This window comes from Apaloderma vittatum, unplaced genomic scaffold (genome assembly GCF_000703405.1).
Source record: "Apaloderma vittatum isolate BGI_N311 unplaced genomic scaffold, ASM70340v1 scaffold19151, whole genome shotgun sequence".
Classification (NCBI taxonomy): Eukaryota; Metazoa; Chordata; class Aves; order Trogoniformes; family Trogonidae; genus Apaloderma; species Apaloderma vittatum.
This window is the reverse complement of record NW_009698784.1, coordinates 67,537-84,335: the sequence shown is the minus strand read 5'-3', so window position 1 is coordinate 84,335 and position 16,799 is coordinate 67,537. Positions and strand designations below refer to the sequence as shown.

General features: G+C 39.7%; 1 protein-coding gene across 1 annotated transcript in view; it reads right to left on the bottom strand.

Moving 5' to 3' along the window:
* Positions 1 to 7,002: 7,002 nt before the first annotated feature.
* Positions 7,003 to 16,799, bottom strand: part of CA10 (carbonic anhydrase X) — a 59,236-nt gene continuing 49,439 nt past the window's right edge. The window contains exons 5-7 of the mRNA XM_009878156.1: positions 10,857 to 11,011; positions 8,470 to 8,644; positions 7,003 to 7,761 (exon numbers count right to left, since the gene is read on the bottom strand). Of these exons, the coding sequence (XP_009876458.1) occupies positions 7,739 to 7,761; positions 8,470 to 8,644; positions 10,857 to 11,011 (353 nt within the window). The 3' untranslated portion in view covers positions 7,003 to 7,738. The remainder of the gene's footprint in view (positions 7,762 to 8,469; positions 8,645 to 10,856; positions 11,012 to 16,799) is intronic.

Sequence of the window (16,799 nt, the reverse complement as noted above, 5' to 3'; positions counted from 1 at the left end):
TACAGTAATTGCTCCAGATTTAATTGCACAATTAAAGGCATGGGTGTTTGTATCAGTGTAATCTGTCTTAGGAAGAACTTGCCAAAAATTGGCAAGTAATTGTAAGCTTTCTATATTCAGTGTTATTTCTATATGTATCTGTTTAGCAGCACAACGGTACCTCTATTTTTGTGCCAAGGGGGAGAAGTTCCAGTAAGATATTTATATATGTAAAGAACTTATTTTCTGGAGGCATAACATGTTTGACATAGGGTCGGTTTTTTAGACCTTCACATAAGCGAAATGCCCTTGGAGCTTTCGTTAAAATCATATAGGGGAAGCTGTTGCAGAAGAAAAGGTCTGTCTGACAAACAAGTACTGCTAAATAATCCTTGTGTGACCTTAGTGCTCTCAAAAGGTAAAATAAAGAGGAAAGGGTTTATCTCCTGAGTTAGCTAGGTGTAGGGACTAAATAACAACTCTAGAAACACGCTCTTCTGAATTTTTCTGTCCTTTTTCTGCATGGATTGAACTGGAAGGACTGATACTCAGAAGTGATGCAAAGCAGGCAGCTGAGGTGAGGAAAACCTGGTCAGTGTGAGCCCCTCGTACATCTAGGCTGTGTGGCTATCACTACGTGAGCCTCAGGCTGTGCAGGACATAATTTCAATGTCAGCCTTCTGAAGGGCTGGCTAAGTATTTCAAAATGCTCTTTTCTAGGTACACAGTGCGTTTCATGCGCTAGTAGACTTAAGAAGTGGATGTTGCCACCATGAATTCTTTAAAATAAGCTTCCATAACTCTCTTAAATTTGAAAGAAAACAAAAAAAAGGGGACAGCAAAACAAACAAAAAGCCAATTTGACATAATTCTGAATTTCAGTAATATGTCACTAAGTCATCAGCTAAGCATAAGGGCCTTGGTTTCTGTGTTCTTTCTTCTTTTGAAAACCTGTTCAAGGTCATGGTTTGAATAGAAAAGTAATTGGATTTGAGACACCATATGTTGTGGGATGCTTATGACATCCCTAATGAATGTTACGGGGTACTACTACTTCCAAAAAAATGTTGACATTAGCACTGAAATGACTGTTGACATGAAAACTTTCACTAAGAGAAACATCTTGAAGTCAATCTTATCCGATTTCTTTTTCCCCTGTCTTCCCCCCTCATAAGATGCCCACTCCTGAAAGGCACAGAGGTTGGTTCCCTGGTGAAGTTCCAGCCTGTCACAATCAGTCACCAAACTTTAGTGCCCTTTCACGATACCTTCTGATTCACAGTGACAAATTCCAGGCTATAAAAGCAGCTCGACTCCATTGCTGCATGTCTCTTGTTAGTCATTTCACAGTATTTATGGAGCTGCTTGCAGAGAATGTTGCTCCTGTACTCCGTTTTGTAAATTAAATAAAGGTAAATTCTCTTAAAAGAAAAAAAAAATAAATTCAAGGCTGTGAAGTTTGGAGAAGTTTTTATCTCTTTCAGTCTTTTTGGCTTTGAAAAGCATGAAGGTGATAGACTGTACAGGAAGAAAGTAACATTTGCTAACTTCAAAGAATCCCTTAGGTAAGAAACCTTAATATCATTTTCTTAGACCATATTCTATGCCTAAATGCCCCAAACAAGCAACTTCCCTATTAATCTGTGAAAATTTATAATAAAACTGCCAAAAAAAATTTTAAAGATGAGTAAAAAGAACTTGACACTATTAATCTGAGATGTTGAAATTGAAGAGGTAATAAAACATCCCAAAAAATTTGCAGTAGCCATGCAAATATATCATAAAAACCCAGGCTGTCATAGACTAAACGTTCTTGCCTTTAAAATAGTTGTTTCTTTTCTCATCCATTTTCTGTGCATAGCAGGATCACAGTCCTTTCCAAATCACAGTGCAGCACCGAGCAGATGTAAAGAGAGCACAAATGGTTTTGTTATTGCTGGGTACGGTTTCTCTAAGCTTGAACTCAGCCCCAGATTTCCCATGTCTGTTGTCTACGTGGCTTGGGAATGAAAATCTTCTCTCAAAATATACAGTATGGAGTCTCTAATTTTGCAGAAATCCTTCTGTGTTGGAAACTAAAATTGAGATGTGTCTATAAATATTATGACAGAGCCAAGGAAGGGCAAGTTTATCTGCTTGTTTCTAGTACCTGCTTTAGGTGTGGGCGCTAGGAAAGGCTGGTAGTAACTCCCTTAAGTATTCTGCTCTCTAATCGAGCACATAACTGAAATTTCTGTGATGAAAACCAGTATCAAGGTGTAGAGGCTGGGAAGCAAAAGGCATTTCTTATATCCTTACTTGTGGTGACAGCAGCGGGTATGATCTCGGCTGTGTTGCTTGATGGGTGGTGCAGGAACATGGAGAATCACAACGACGGGTCCGTATTTCAGCTTTTGGATGCGCTCCTGTGAGCCCTGCAGCCAGGCTGATGGAGACTTGGTTGCTCTCAGGCTTGCAGCCCTTGGGCTAAGGTGTGTGCAAATGAGCCTCCCGCGAAACGTAACTCATCCAGAAGCCTCACAATCCCACGTGCCGGTCACTGTCTCACCACGTACCAGTATCAATCCTTGCTCAGAGACTGGAGATTGCAGTTTGTCCTGAGCGTGAAGGTGGCCGTGGTTTGCGTGCGCAGTGGAAACCCAGACGGTGCTGTGGCTGATTTGAGCCAACCTCTTTTACCCAGCTTGGATTTGTATTTTTAAATGTAGGGCTAATTACTCGGTAAACAGAGGATGGGAAAACAGGGCTCTAAATGTTTGGTAGGAAAATACATCTCTGCCCTGGGAATGATTGTCTGCCCATGTGTGAAGTGTATGCGGGAACAGAAGAATGTGAAAGATACATTAAAAAAAGAAAGGGCTGGCAGGGCTGCCGGGGCAGGAATGATGCAGAGGAGGGAGGAGGCAGGCGGGCTCTGAGCTGAAGGACTGTACCCAAAATGCCACTGAAACCATTATGCGCTGCCTCTCTGGCACAGTGGGATGAAAGAACAGAGACACAGATGAACGCTAAGTCTTCAGTAGAAATAACCTGTTTGTTAGAAGATTGGGTGAATTTCACATGCTTTATTTTCTTCTTTTTTGATCTGTATCAGCCCACCAAAAGGCAGAGCTGCATTAATGTTTCCGTTCAGATCATTTCGAGTCCCTACACAAATTTTACCTGGGGTAACAAGTAAGTCCTCTGGCTTTTCCTGTGCTTACAGGAAAGTATGTTCCCGATGAAGAAGTCCTCTCTACTTGTAAGACAAGTAATATGTAAGAGATGAGGGAGTAGTCAATTCCTGAAGGCTGGAATTATTCTGTAATTGCTTTAGCATTTGTATTCTGGATTATGCTGGGATTCATCACAACTTCTAAGAGCCAAAGTCCTATCGGTCTGTAACTTGAGCTAGAAGATTTAAGATCTCAGAAGGAGATGTTTGTTTTAGCTGGCTCACATCCTTTAAGGAAGAGCCATATAGAACAATCCATCTAACTACAGGTTATGGCAGAGCTTCAGCAAATTAGTTTTTGATGCAAGCATTTCAACCGCCATCTGTGTCGGAGGAATGCAGACAGCATTTGGGTGAAATGTTTGTCAATGGAATTCCATTTCTGTAAATTTTTATGCAGCTCGCAGAACACAGATACAAATAAATGTTTAATGAAGGAGTCCTCCAGTATGGCAAAACTTTGGCATGAATGTCTGAGAATGTCACTGTTATTTGTGTTGCTGTCAAATTTTAAATTATGCGTGAAATAAGGCAGCAAGCTGAAATCAGCTTGCTGCCATATTACTGTAACATTAAGGAAAAATTCAGGACAGAGCGAAAAGATCAATCTTTTCCCCTTGTGATTCTCCTGAATTTTGTTTTCTGCTGTTATGCTTATGACTTTCTATGTTGTCTTAACATACCTTCATAAGATTTTTATCACATATTTGAATATTTATATGGTGTTTCCTCATTGGATTGACACATTCCCACCCCTTTACCAGGTATAGTTTACAATCCTTTAGCAAGAAGGATTTTGTTCAGTTTAAACTGTGTGACGGCATCCAAAGAACCCTTAGCAAAAGTGCTGTGTTCAGTCAAGCCTTTGATGCAAAACTTGCACATGGAGCTGAATTTCTCAGTCAATCGGTACGTTTTTATTTTCTCTGGACAGACACCACTAAGGTGGAATAAAAATAGCAGGAATAAACCTTGGACCATCTAAACATGTGGAGTGTTCTGAATCCTGGAACCTGGGTGAAGTTTGGAGACGAGGCACTGCGTGTTCTAAGAGCCCGTCAGACGCAGGGCAGCCAGGGTGCAACAATCATATTTCCAGTGGCTCGTAATTAAGTCGTCCTTCATGATTTGTGCTTGCGTTGCCCTCTCTTTTCCTCAGCCAGCCCTGCCGTCTTTGCGGCAGGAAGGTGAGGTCTGCTTTTCCCTTCGGGCACCAGCTTTGCATAGATGACGCGCTGAGCAGCGCAGGTGTGCAGCAGGACGGTGAGCGAGGCAAAGCACGAGGTATTTCTGGCAGGCTGCAGTTTCTTTGCAGAGCCCTAGAGAGAGGTTCACAAAATCACCCAATACAGCCCATCTAGAACAGTAGCCAAGGAATCAGGAAGGGCATTCGGAACAATGACTCAGCTTTGTTTTCTCCTGATCAACCAAACACATTATACTTGTGCACTTGAACATATGCCCTGGATGCAAAAACCAGAATATTTTGGAGAATAAGCTCTCTTTGCCAGATGTTGAGTATCTCCTTGTGCTGGGAATGGCTACACAAGGCTGAAGTTCATAGCCTTTGTTCTGGGGCAACTATTGCGCTTTGCAGCTGTAACTTTGTTCTACTTGGACTTTTACCTCGAGCTCTTTTTTCCCTTACAGGGTAGGAGCATCTGGCTAAATTCTTAACCTGTGTCAATTTTTTTCTTTCTATTTTTTTCTAATACTTCTTCTAAGGATTTTTTTTTCTCTATTTAAATACTAAGGGTTATTTCCCATCCTTAGAAGATTTATTATCCCGTTTTTCATTTTCTGTTCTGAGTATATGTTTGACACATCTTTAGTTATTAGAATAGAAGCCTGACACCATAGGAAACAGAAAATGTTTGCCTGCATTATGTTTCACATTATAAATGGTTCTTGTTCTTTACTGTGCAAACAGGCTCCTTGAATAATTTTACGGTATGCTGTGAGAACTGCAGTAAGCCATTTGCTAGTAAATCAGCATTTCTTACAGCAAACTCCCTATGCTTTGTCAGCCACTACATCTAGGGAATAAAATCTAACAGAAAAAAAAATCAAAACATGAAGCGGGTATAACTGATTTCCATGAAAAATTTGTACTCTTTTGAGTATAGGAACCAAACACCTGGGATTTTTTTGGATACTGCGCATTACTCAAGCTTTGAGAGATACAGCAGAACATGCAAAATATCTGCCTTTTTGCTGCATTTCTGGTATTTGCAGTAAAGTATATTGACCAGTTACAGTTCCCCTTTCAGTTCTTGACTTGTGGGGAAGGTTCAGCTCCTGAAAATGGTAGCTAAAGAATGTTTCAGCATTTTTTTTCAGATTGTGATGGAATTTCAGTATTGTTAACCTTAAGCAGTTTAAAAAGGAAAAGAGAAAAATAAACAGAACTCCTTAATGTCAAAGATCATGAAGAATGCTTTAAGTGTTGGAGGGGTTTTATTTGGTTTCAGGTGTTGGCCTTCTGGGTGCAATTGAATCTTGCTTTCCAGCTTGTCTTGACAATTAATAGATGTAGCAGCTCTTTCCATATTGTTATTTATTCTTCTTTTAATGGCAGCAACAGTTAGTACAGAGACTTTCCACCTCTTGTATTTTTTGGCAGTATTCTGTGGGCTAAGCCTTTATCCCATTTCTCAAAGCTGCTTAATAATTTTGACAGGGAAACCCCCAGAAAACCAAAACAGGGAGAGTAAAGGCAGGGTCTGTCAGAAGCAGGAAGGATGCTGAAGTATTATCTCAGGGAAATGTTGACAAATATATTTGTGGTATCCCAATATCTCCATTTCTCTAGTTGCAGCCTCACCTAATCCTGTGATAGAAAGATCCAGTCCTTTCTATGATATGTCTCCCTCCTCTTAAATCCCTTCAATCAGCTTTCAGTAAAACAGAAAATAGGTTTTATTACCTATTAAAAGTTGTATAATGGAGGCCTGGCTTATCTTCCCTACCTTCTGTCACTGACAAACTTGCATCAACAACTGCTGGATATTTGTCCAAAAATACAGCTTGAAGCATTGTGGACTTTGTGCTCTCAGTAACTTCACTCTACAACCTTGACAATCCTAGGAGAAGGATCAAAAACCCCAAACAAGCAGTGGAAACAATCCCAACACCACAAGTTTAGAAGTTACAGATCACTTACGGCAACATGGTCAGGCACGGTACTTTTTAGCTTCGTCTTATTTTTCTGTGAATTTCAACGTGTTATGGGTTATAAAGCAAGCATTAGGAACAAAATAGCGTGTGGTGTCCCCTCTCTTCAGATTTTGAAAAAAATAAATAAATCCCTTAATGTGCAAGAAGGTCAAACGTGCGCTATGTGAACTTGTTAAACACATTTATTGAGTTCTTGACAGTAACCAAACACAGTGAATGACCATTATAAACAAGAAAAAAGGCATTCGCTTTTACTTGGTCAGCTCCTGCTTTTTCTGTAAAGAAGAGAGATCCCTTTCCATCACCCATTTACAGGACTGAATTTGTTTGCCCCAAGAATGGATTTAGTGGGGAAAATGGCAATTTTAAACTGAGAGATATTTCAACTTTCTGTTTCTGAGCCCAGTTCCTATTAATGATGGACCAAAGAGTGGAGTTTAAGTTACACCAGCTTTAAGTGCATTCCCAATTGCCGTTAACTCACTTACATTGGCTGCAAACAAATAAATGAAGTAAAAAAAATAAATTGGAAAATTAAAAAAAATCACCAAACAAAACACAAATAATGCAGCCACAAGTAGTAGAGGCTTATTATTTCAGAAAGGAAAATAAATCAAAGCAAGTTTACTAAATTAATTTGTTAAACACATTTATTGAGTTTGTTAATAGTAACCAACACAACGTATGACCTGTTGTAAAACAAGAAACAGAAAATGGATCAATTCTGATTTTGGCAAATCCTACTACAGATATGTGACAAAGAGGGAAATATTTCCATTTCCTTTATATTCTGCAGTGATATATTTACAATACTTATCTCTCAAAGTCTGTCCCTTTTTAATTAAATGAACAGAAATATCATAACCTAGAAATAAGTTTCCTCTACAATCTTCTTGTTCTGTCTTGTCAGTATCCATTAATGACAGTGAAATAATGAGAGCTTTCCAAGGATTACTTGGCACACAGAACACAACTCCACTTTGATGCTGTACCGAGCCACCTGTTTTCTTTTTTCCTTTTTTTTTTTTTTTCCAATTTGAGGGAGGGGGGGAAAAGAGGAAGAATTTCATATGTACAAAGGCTGAAAAGTCTTTCTTTGTGAAGCTAAATTAGTTCAGGAAAACTGTATCAAAATTGTAATCACATTTACTGTAATACTGTCTTTTTACTTTTTTTTTTTTTTTAATTACCACAGATCATATGAATGAATTTTTAGTTGAGTTTCCACCATGGCAGCTCATTTCCTACAGCACATTTGCGGGTGCTGTCGCGAACCCAAAGAGAGTGAGGTTGGGCGCATTCTAGATTATGTCAATTCACAGTAGGAGCATTCCATTGAGGTTATGGGTTCTGCCTGCTCTGTCTTACTTACTTGAGGAGCCATTCATTTACTGAAAGGAAAGAGAAACAAAACAAAAACAATTATGCTTTAATAAATACGAAACTGGCTGGATTTAATACTGTATTAGGCATTTTCTTTTCCACCCTTCAGTAGTATTCCTTCATAACAATAATCTTACTGGTAAGAAGGCCCTTGCACACCGTTCTGACCGGTAATACAACGGTGCATGCATTGGCAAAGAGACACAAAAGCCCCGTTCCAGCTCAGCAGTGAGCCCCCAGCTCGGGCAGTGTGAGACTCTTCCAGCAGCTGCCTGGGTTGGTGTGTTGGCTTAATATATAATACAAGACTTTCCAATCTGGGTGTTTGTTATAGTGGTGCTACCTCCAAAGTGAAATTTTTTCCTTCAAGATCAGCTGTCATCAAGATTAGCTCATCTCCCTTTTTCTAATGTGGGTAAAAGAGAGCTAAAGTGCACTTTGTAAGGTGAGAAGACTTTAAAATGAGGCTAGAAATCTGAAGGCCTGTCCTGTCTGCTTTTAAAAAAACCACTATCTGTCCTGGACTGCTTTTTGTCATGCTTTTCCTGCATGTTCATGGGCAAGTTTCAGGTACACAATGTTTGACTCGCACTGTTCGTCTCCCATATCTGGAGTTTCATCTGTTTTTATTCGTAAGCTTTGTTATGCACTTGGATTTCTCAAAGAAAAGAGCTCAGTGGAAGCATAGAAATAATTATTCTGGAGGTAGAACATACCTCTATACTGTAGTTTCTGTGCTCTATTGTTTGGACAATCTTTTCCCTGTAAACTAAAGTTGATATTAGTTCGGATACATCGATTGTTGAGAGGCTGGACTGGTCTGAAATTGTCGCTCATGCTCAGAAATATCTGTGATGGCTGATTCTGGCTTAGCAGTCGTAAAGAATGCATCTATACAAAATACAAAACAAGGATTTTTAGTACTGGTCTTTTCTGTAAGCAAACAACATGCAACACCATTAAACAGACTACTTAAGTTAAACAATTTCAGTGACTGGCAGTCGGAGGTGGGTTGAAAGAGTTAATGACGTAAAATCGATTCTTCTGTGGTCCTTTGTTTCTGAGCCCCATTTTAAACAAAAGTAACTAGTTCAGCAGAGAGTAAATGAAAATGATGTGAGATGTCCCTGGCTGATCAGGGAACAAATGGAATCCATAGTACTGGGTGGCAGCAGCCGGTGCAGAGAAAATGCACTTGATGAATAACAAGAGCTAATTTCCGAAGATTTGTAGCTATTTCTGTAGCTTCCAGTTGAGAAGACAAGAGTTTTGGATGATGGTGCTCAAGAATCAGGTATGGCCAGTCAGGATGGAAAGGATAACTGACAATCATGCTGCTGGAGTAATGAAATTAATGATGCTAAAAAGTGAAATCCTCTCCCTGTTAACAGGTCTGTCTCGATCCTGTCTGTTCTGTGTCTGTACTATTCCTGTGGTAGACTCTGAGATGGTTTTACGGATCAGCAGAGAGGGAATTACTAAATCACTCAGGATTTTCAGTGTGCTAAAAGCATGGTAATTGGTTCAAGTCAACCAAAACCTCTCAGACATTGTAGAGGGAACTGAAGGGAGGGGGGAATGAAAAAACCTGCAGTTGTAAACTGGAAACCCTGAAAATATTTTGGTTTAAAAATGTAAAAAGAAAACGTTTTCCATGTCAGCGTACAATTCAAGAGATTTGGTTGTGGCATTTAATGCTTAAATGGGGAAGTCTAGTTAGCTGAGTTTAACACACTGAAAACCTTTAACAGCTTCCAAGGAAAGCCTGAGCTGTGCACTACTTTTCCAGCCTGAGTACACAGTGTAATTAGTAAATATTCCATGAAGTCAATTTGCAGCACTAATCACAGAGATGTAACTAACCAGTAAAGCATGACAAGGAGTACGTATCGTGAGATTATAATCCATAGGTCCTAGCACAGACTCTAGAAGTATTCTAATCCTTGTTTTGGATGTAATGCTGAACTGAAAAAGTTGCGTCTAGGAGAATGTTGAAGTCCCCTGCATGTTTGCCTGTGCTGGGCTGTGTTGTTCTCCCAAACTGCCCATTCAGAAAAGAAACAAAGTGCTTTCTCTGCATCTAGACGAAACTGGACAGAAGGAATATCACAAAGATAAAACATCTCTCAGGCTTTTAAGAGCCATCCTATTTACAATGTTAATATGATTTTAAATCCCAAAGTAATGTTTAGGGTTGTTTTGTCACTCCTCATCTCATTTCTCAAGCCAGATTGCTTCTGCTGCATGCTTGGGACAGGCAGATGGTGATTCAAGTATTCCTTCGGGATTCTAGTATGCAAGAGAATAGATTTTAGTTCAGCTCACAGCTCCATAGGCAACTCGCTCATGGAAGCTCTTGAGAAGACTGCACTTGGTATTAAATTTGTTGTTTTCTGATGTTAGGCCTTGGATTGTAAGCAAGTCATACAGAAATATAGTCTTTATGACTTTTTCACTCATTTTGATTATGAAATTAATTATGTTCTATTTTCCATAATTTACCCTGTTTATTTTTAATGGGGGCTTCAATTTGCCAATCTGTTTTCTCTGGAGATATTTGCAATGTCTATCCTGATGTCTTACTCTATATGAAAAGCACTAGCTCACTTTTTTCAAGAAGCCCTGATGGAATGGATCTCTGTCACATTAATGTGCCATCTACTTAAACGGCCACAAGTGTCACTCGCAATTTTTCTCTTCCTTTCTCACCCGAGAACGGCCTCTGTTATACTTAATAACCTCATTTACTTCTGTACAACACTGCTATACTTTTGTTAGAATGCCCACATATCTATTCTAGTCATAGAGTAATAAAGTTTAGAAGAGACTGCTGAAAAGCATTTGGTTCAAAACCAGAGTGAAGATGGGACCCATCTCAAAGTATATGTGTGTGTATAGATACCATAGGGAGCTTGGAATAGTTGATATTTTTATTTCGGCAAAGAAACCTCTTCAGTGCTTTTCCAAACTGTATAAGTTGCAGGCAGAGATCCCTACAGCAAAAGGTTGAATTTAATTTTGTATGTAAAGCGACAAATAGATACATGCAATATATTCTTTTTTAAATATACTAGATAGAGTATTTTTTAAAATTATTTTTTACCTGCATCCTTGTTATGTAGACGGGTTTGTTCATTATTATCCAGTTTGCTGTTTCATAGCAGGGGGGAATTGTCATTGACCCATCATATGTAATGAAACTAGACGTCTCTGGATAAAGTTCCTCAATATTTAGCCCCTGTAGTAAGTATGCATCATCTGGAGAATAAAGAAGGAAAACAATGAAGTTAGAATTCTATCTTCACCAAAAAAATCCCACCTTTCTTATGCACAGTCTTTCTTCTAGAACATCATTGTCACCTGAGACAAGAACAAGTAACAGGAACTCAGCAATCCTGCTTGGGTTGAGTTCTCCTCTTAGATGCCCATGCGCACTCCTGTGAGTTTAGCGCAAGCATTCACAGTGAAACTCTGGAGTAACATTTAAGAATTGTAGTTAAAAAGCTCCTTGAGGTTGCAGTTATTGATTTGGATGCAGCAGTCTTTGCAGAATGCCGACTTACAATATTTTGGAGTGAGTAACAGTTTTTGCTCAACAAAGCCTTGGGAAGGCTGAGAGGGTTAAAATCTAATTGCCCTTCTACCAGAGGAGGAAGTTAAGGTTAATGCATGATAATAAAGCTGCTCAATGAAGCTTGCTGGCCTTTCATGTGCACAGTGGGGGTAGGTGCAGCGCCAGCTCACTCGGAATACTAAAATCGGGGTGGAAAAGCACACCCAAAGCAGTTTACGAGGGTCCCTGCTTTTATCATAGGTCTCCCTGAGAATTAATGAGGTATCCCTCTGCAACAGAATTCACTCTGTGAACATGCACCAAAATATAATGAGAGATAGTTATACCTTTCAAAACTCAGCCTTTTCTATACTATGTGCATTATTTCCCTTGTGTATTGCTGGCCCTACGATATTTTTGGCAGTGCTGTCAAAACTGGGGCTCAGATTTTCTTGCCACAGCTTAGGCTGTAGGAGTTCCTTAATAGGAACTACTCAGGGATGGATGTACACACTTCTTACACACTACTGCTATCATGTATCTTGGAGAAATCTGGGCTGGTTACGAGCCGTAATGTTACGAAATCTCTTCGCACGCTTTCACTTGCATGTAGGGTGTTCAGTGTGGTTCATTAGCAGAGTGAGTGCTAAAATGCAGGCAAGGAACAATGCCCTTTCAATACACAAGACAAACTGGCATTGATTTGAATGGAAGGCAAGGAAAGACAGTATAACTAAAGAAGAAGATACTGCTCAGAATAAAAAATGTTGAAAGTGCATCTTTGAAGTCAACGTGATTTAGAATTTCTGTTGGATTCTCTGATCTTTTTCGGCTATCGGGAAAAGATTGTAAATGGAACCAAGGAAAGAAATATGAACCATCAAGGAAGCATAATAGAACTAAAAAATAAAAGAGTAATTTAACTTGAACTTAACATATTATAGCTGAAGGACAAAACTTAGATGAGCAAAATGCTTGTTGTCTCATATTATATAGTGGAAAAAAACCAACCCAACGCAAACAAGCTGCAGCGTACTGTCTTGGGCAATAGAAAATTAAAGTACAAAGGCACAGCAAATATGACCTTTCTTTATTTTGACATAGCACAGCCAACAGACTACAAGCTTGTGGGGTAGTGATATTAGTGGCTACAGATTGGTTAGTGTCAATATGAGAGTGCAGCATTTACACTACGCTGACCAGTGCGTTACAGCTACTTCATATCTGACCTATGTTTATTATTTTACAAAATATAATCTTAGCATATCCTTTCCAATTTGTCAGAAATGCAGCCTTCTGACATGTTATTGTGTTTCAAGCCAGGGTAATTGTCATGCTGTATAGTTGGACGCTCAAGTAGAGGGGAAAGCACTAGCAGTGTTGTGTAGGTGGCTGACTGTCACTTTTCCTAACATGTTCAGCCTTTGCTGGCCCGTGGCCTGGGATACAGAGTCTTTCTAAACCCCCTCAAAAGCATGAAACCATTTCTATAGTATTAATTTCAAAATGCTGTTAAATTTTTACAGCTAGAGATGACTGAATACACCTGTGTCCTATTCATTAAAAATATTATTTGCGGTGCAGTGGCACTTCTTCTAGAGCTAGATGAGATGACAACGAATGCATTTTTTTCAAGCTAGTGCCTCTTTTCAGTGAGTCATTGCACATTTCTCTCTTTCCCACATGAACATCCTGTTCATTATTTATGAGATTATAATCCATGGAGAGTGGTGTGTTAGCTCCAAATGGCACAGGGTCCGTCAGAATAGATAGTTTCAGACTCTGAGGACCAAATCTGCTTTCTCACATCCACATTGACTTCACTTGGGCTCGTGATTTAAACACAGTAGAGTTTGACCTGATATGTTTACCAGGAGATGGAAAGCGAACTGAAGGTTAATACAGTCAAGGGATATGGATAATACATATATATATTTTGTCTGTGCCACATTCTAGTCGACTAATCTGTGTTCAGAACAGGGCACATTATTAACAATAGCACTACTTATGAAATGGAAGATACAGAAGCACATTTATTGCTGGTATTAGTGGGGGTAACGATGGGGGTCTGGAGTTGCCTCACATTGCTTTGATAGAGAATGCGATTCATTATTTCGATGTGGGCTTCTGTCTGTGCATTTACAGTGTTTAGTCATTCTCAGAACATAACAACACTCCCAGGGTGTGGAATATGGCATGTAACAGTGTGGGAGCAGGGTGGGGTACAGTTCTGCTTGTTCGGGCAAGCCTGACAGATGCCAGTGCTCTCAAGCTGAGGAGAGATGCTCTCCTTCGCCTTGCTGAGCTGCTGATCACCTGCTCGGGTTTCCTTGTTTGCATACTGAGCACCTGCAAAATGTGTGACCTTCTCCCCCAGCAGCGAAGCCATTACAAACCTGGTTCGTTGCCTCTGTCTTCACTTGGGGTGTTTAAGGAGAGACAGTGAATTCTGATAAATGTCAAAATCTGTCAGTTGTGGTTAATGGGAAACTGGAGGAAAATATGACTTCACGAAAAGGGGAAGATAGGAGTGCATGAAACAATGAAATAAAATAGTTTGGCCAAGCAAAAGCAGTATTTATTCATGCTTGTATATGGGTTATGTTCCCACAGGAAATCACATGTCTCCAAGAGAATGGCCCAGGAAAAGACTACTGAATAAGCATTTGATTATAAACATTTTTCTCATGAACAGCTCTGCTTTCCCCACACCTTGATAAAGGTTTCCCATTCTAGAATTGAAACAGAACTAGTGGATTTGCACCAACACTAGACAGCGACAGTTTAATGTTTTATATTTATTGCAAGTTTGTAGTTCAAAATGGTCAGAATCACCATGTGTGATCTCTTGCCAGTAGTAAACTTCCTTTAACAAACCCATTTGGCCTTTAGTGCATTCTCAGCATCACTCCTATCTACAGCCCACATTCTGTGTATCTTGATTTGCTTGTGCCTTAGGGTGATTTCTGAGCTCATGAACTCCTCTATACAAATTAGATTTCATATTAACTTTTATAAAGGCCTTGACTCTGAAAATTTTCTTTGCAGATGGTGGAAATAGTAGTCTTTTATCCCTAGATTTGTGCTAGATGTGAGGTTTGCTTCACAGAAAACTCTATGTATGTTCTCTTTAAAGCAGCAGTATTTATAGGGAACATCTTATTTACTGAACGAAGGAAGATCCATTTGATTTGGAAGTTCATATCATATAATCCACTAAAGGGAAAGTACATTTCTCACTGAATTGAATTTACAGGGTGAAGAATGTAGAGATCCTCAGCTTTTTAATCCTGAAACTGTTTCTCCATTTACCAGCCTTTGCAAGTCACTTAAACCCAGGCTGACAGAGACTCATTTTGAATACCTGAGGGTTCCCTGGGGCCTGATTTGAGACTCCTGAGATTTTACTGCTCGTGACAGCAGCTGCACGAGCTCAGTCCTTCAGAGAATGCGCTGAAACACAAACCTTCAGAAACGAATAGTCTCTTGTTTCCAGAAGTCTGAATCTTGAAACTTTTTCAGGATAGTCTCTTAAAATCACAATACTTTGTTCACCTCACAGAATCCCAGAATGTTAGGGGTTGGCAGAGTCCTCTGGAGATCATTTAGTCCGAGCAGGCTGCACAGGATGGTGTCCAGGCAGGTTCTGAACATTTCTCAGACCTCCCTGGCCAGCCTGTTCAGGGCTCTGCCACCTTCAAAGTTCCTCCTCATGTTTAAATGGGACTAGGTTCAAGTTTGTGCCTCTTCCCTCTTGTCCTTTCCCTGGCCACCACTGAAAAAAAAGGCTGGCCCCATCCTCCTGACATCACTTCTTTAAGTATTTATTTATAAGCATTGATAAGAACCCCTGTCAGTCTTCTCTTCTCCAAACTGAAAATCCCCAACTCCCTCAGCCTTTCTTCATAAGAGAGGTGTTCTAGTCCCCTAATCATCTTTGTAGCCCTTTGCGGTACCCTCTCCAGCAGTTTCATCTGTCCTTCTGGAAGCAGGGAGCTCAGACGTGGACCCAGCACTCCAGATGTGGCCTCACCAGGGCAGAGCAGAGGGGCAGGATGACCTCCCTGGACCTGCTTGCTGCTCTTCTTGAGGCACCCCCTAGGATGCCATAGGCCTTCTTTGGTCACGTTATCTATAATATAGCTAAAGGTTGAATTTGAGGAAACTCATAATTTTGCAGCACTTCTGCCTATCTGAACATATAGCAGTATTTGGTGGGCAATGACAAGCCCAAATTTTCCTATTGAATTTTGAGTGAAGGCTAAAGTCGTGTAACTGTTCTGAAAGAAAGCTAACTCATCCCCCCAAATGTCGTAATTAAAGAGGAATATCAAAGCAGTTTTTCTTCAGAGATATTCACATAGGTTCTGACTAAAGCTTGTTTGAAAGAACACTTGTTTCAACTAGTGTACAGTAGATTCTTTGGCTTGTGATAATGGAATAAAATAAGCCTTTAGAATCCACTTTAAAAATTCCTTGGGGTCCACTTGACTTCAGTGTAGCCATTAATATCTAGGAGCAGACATTCTCCTTTTAATGTGTTTTGCCCATGGAAATTTCATGCCGCAGCATAGCTCTTAATTCAGTTGCTGTTCTTTCAGAAGAGTACTTTTGTTACGTTTCTAACTGTCCTGACACCAAACCTCTGCACCACTTATCATTCGCTCCACGCTCCTGTTGAGCACGCTGGGACTGGTCATTTTGTCAGGAGCCTGCTGAGTATTGACTTCAGGAGTGGACCCCTAAAGCACAAGCTAAATAACTCCAGCTGCTAGAGGCAGAATAGAAATCCTTGCAATGTAAGAGGTAAAATTAGTTTTCAGCAATGATGCTATAATCCATCACGCAAGACAACTGCAAAATTACTTTCAATAACGCTTTCACGTTCCCAATTTACACGAAAAAATTCCCAGTCAATACTTGTTACTACAGTAAGAAATCCCAGTGTCCTGCAAAATCTTATGTGTGTTATATCAAGGATTTCATTTTAACAGATAAACTTGTTAGTGATAATAGCGGTTGAAAATTAAAACAGTTCTGTTAATCATTGATTTTGCAGCATATGGTATGTGTTTATCTTAGTGTGAAATTTCATGATAAAAAAAGGGGCTAATCCTCTGCTGCTTCTACGCAGAGGAGATATTTCATACCGATAGAAGAATTTGGAAAAAACATTCTGAGGGGAACCCTCTGTCGCCTTCCTTTCTATAGCCATTATGGAGGATAGAGTTTTATCATAATAGAGACCTCTTTTTAGGCCCCCAAAACGTAACAAAATTCATTAACTGTAGGGTAAAACAAGAGAAGCGTCAGTGTGAAGAAAAGTGTGTGCTGTAGGAGAGGACTAGGAACTGTCTGCTTCAGAATCGGGTTGGATTGGCTCTGTTGTTCAAATTCTGTGTTGTATGGCAAGACTCAGAATCTTTCTAGTGCTTTCTTGTTTGGCAATTAGCCATTAAAATTTATTTATTTATTTATTTATTTTTACAACCC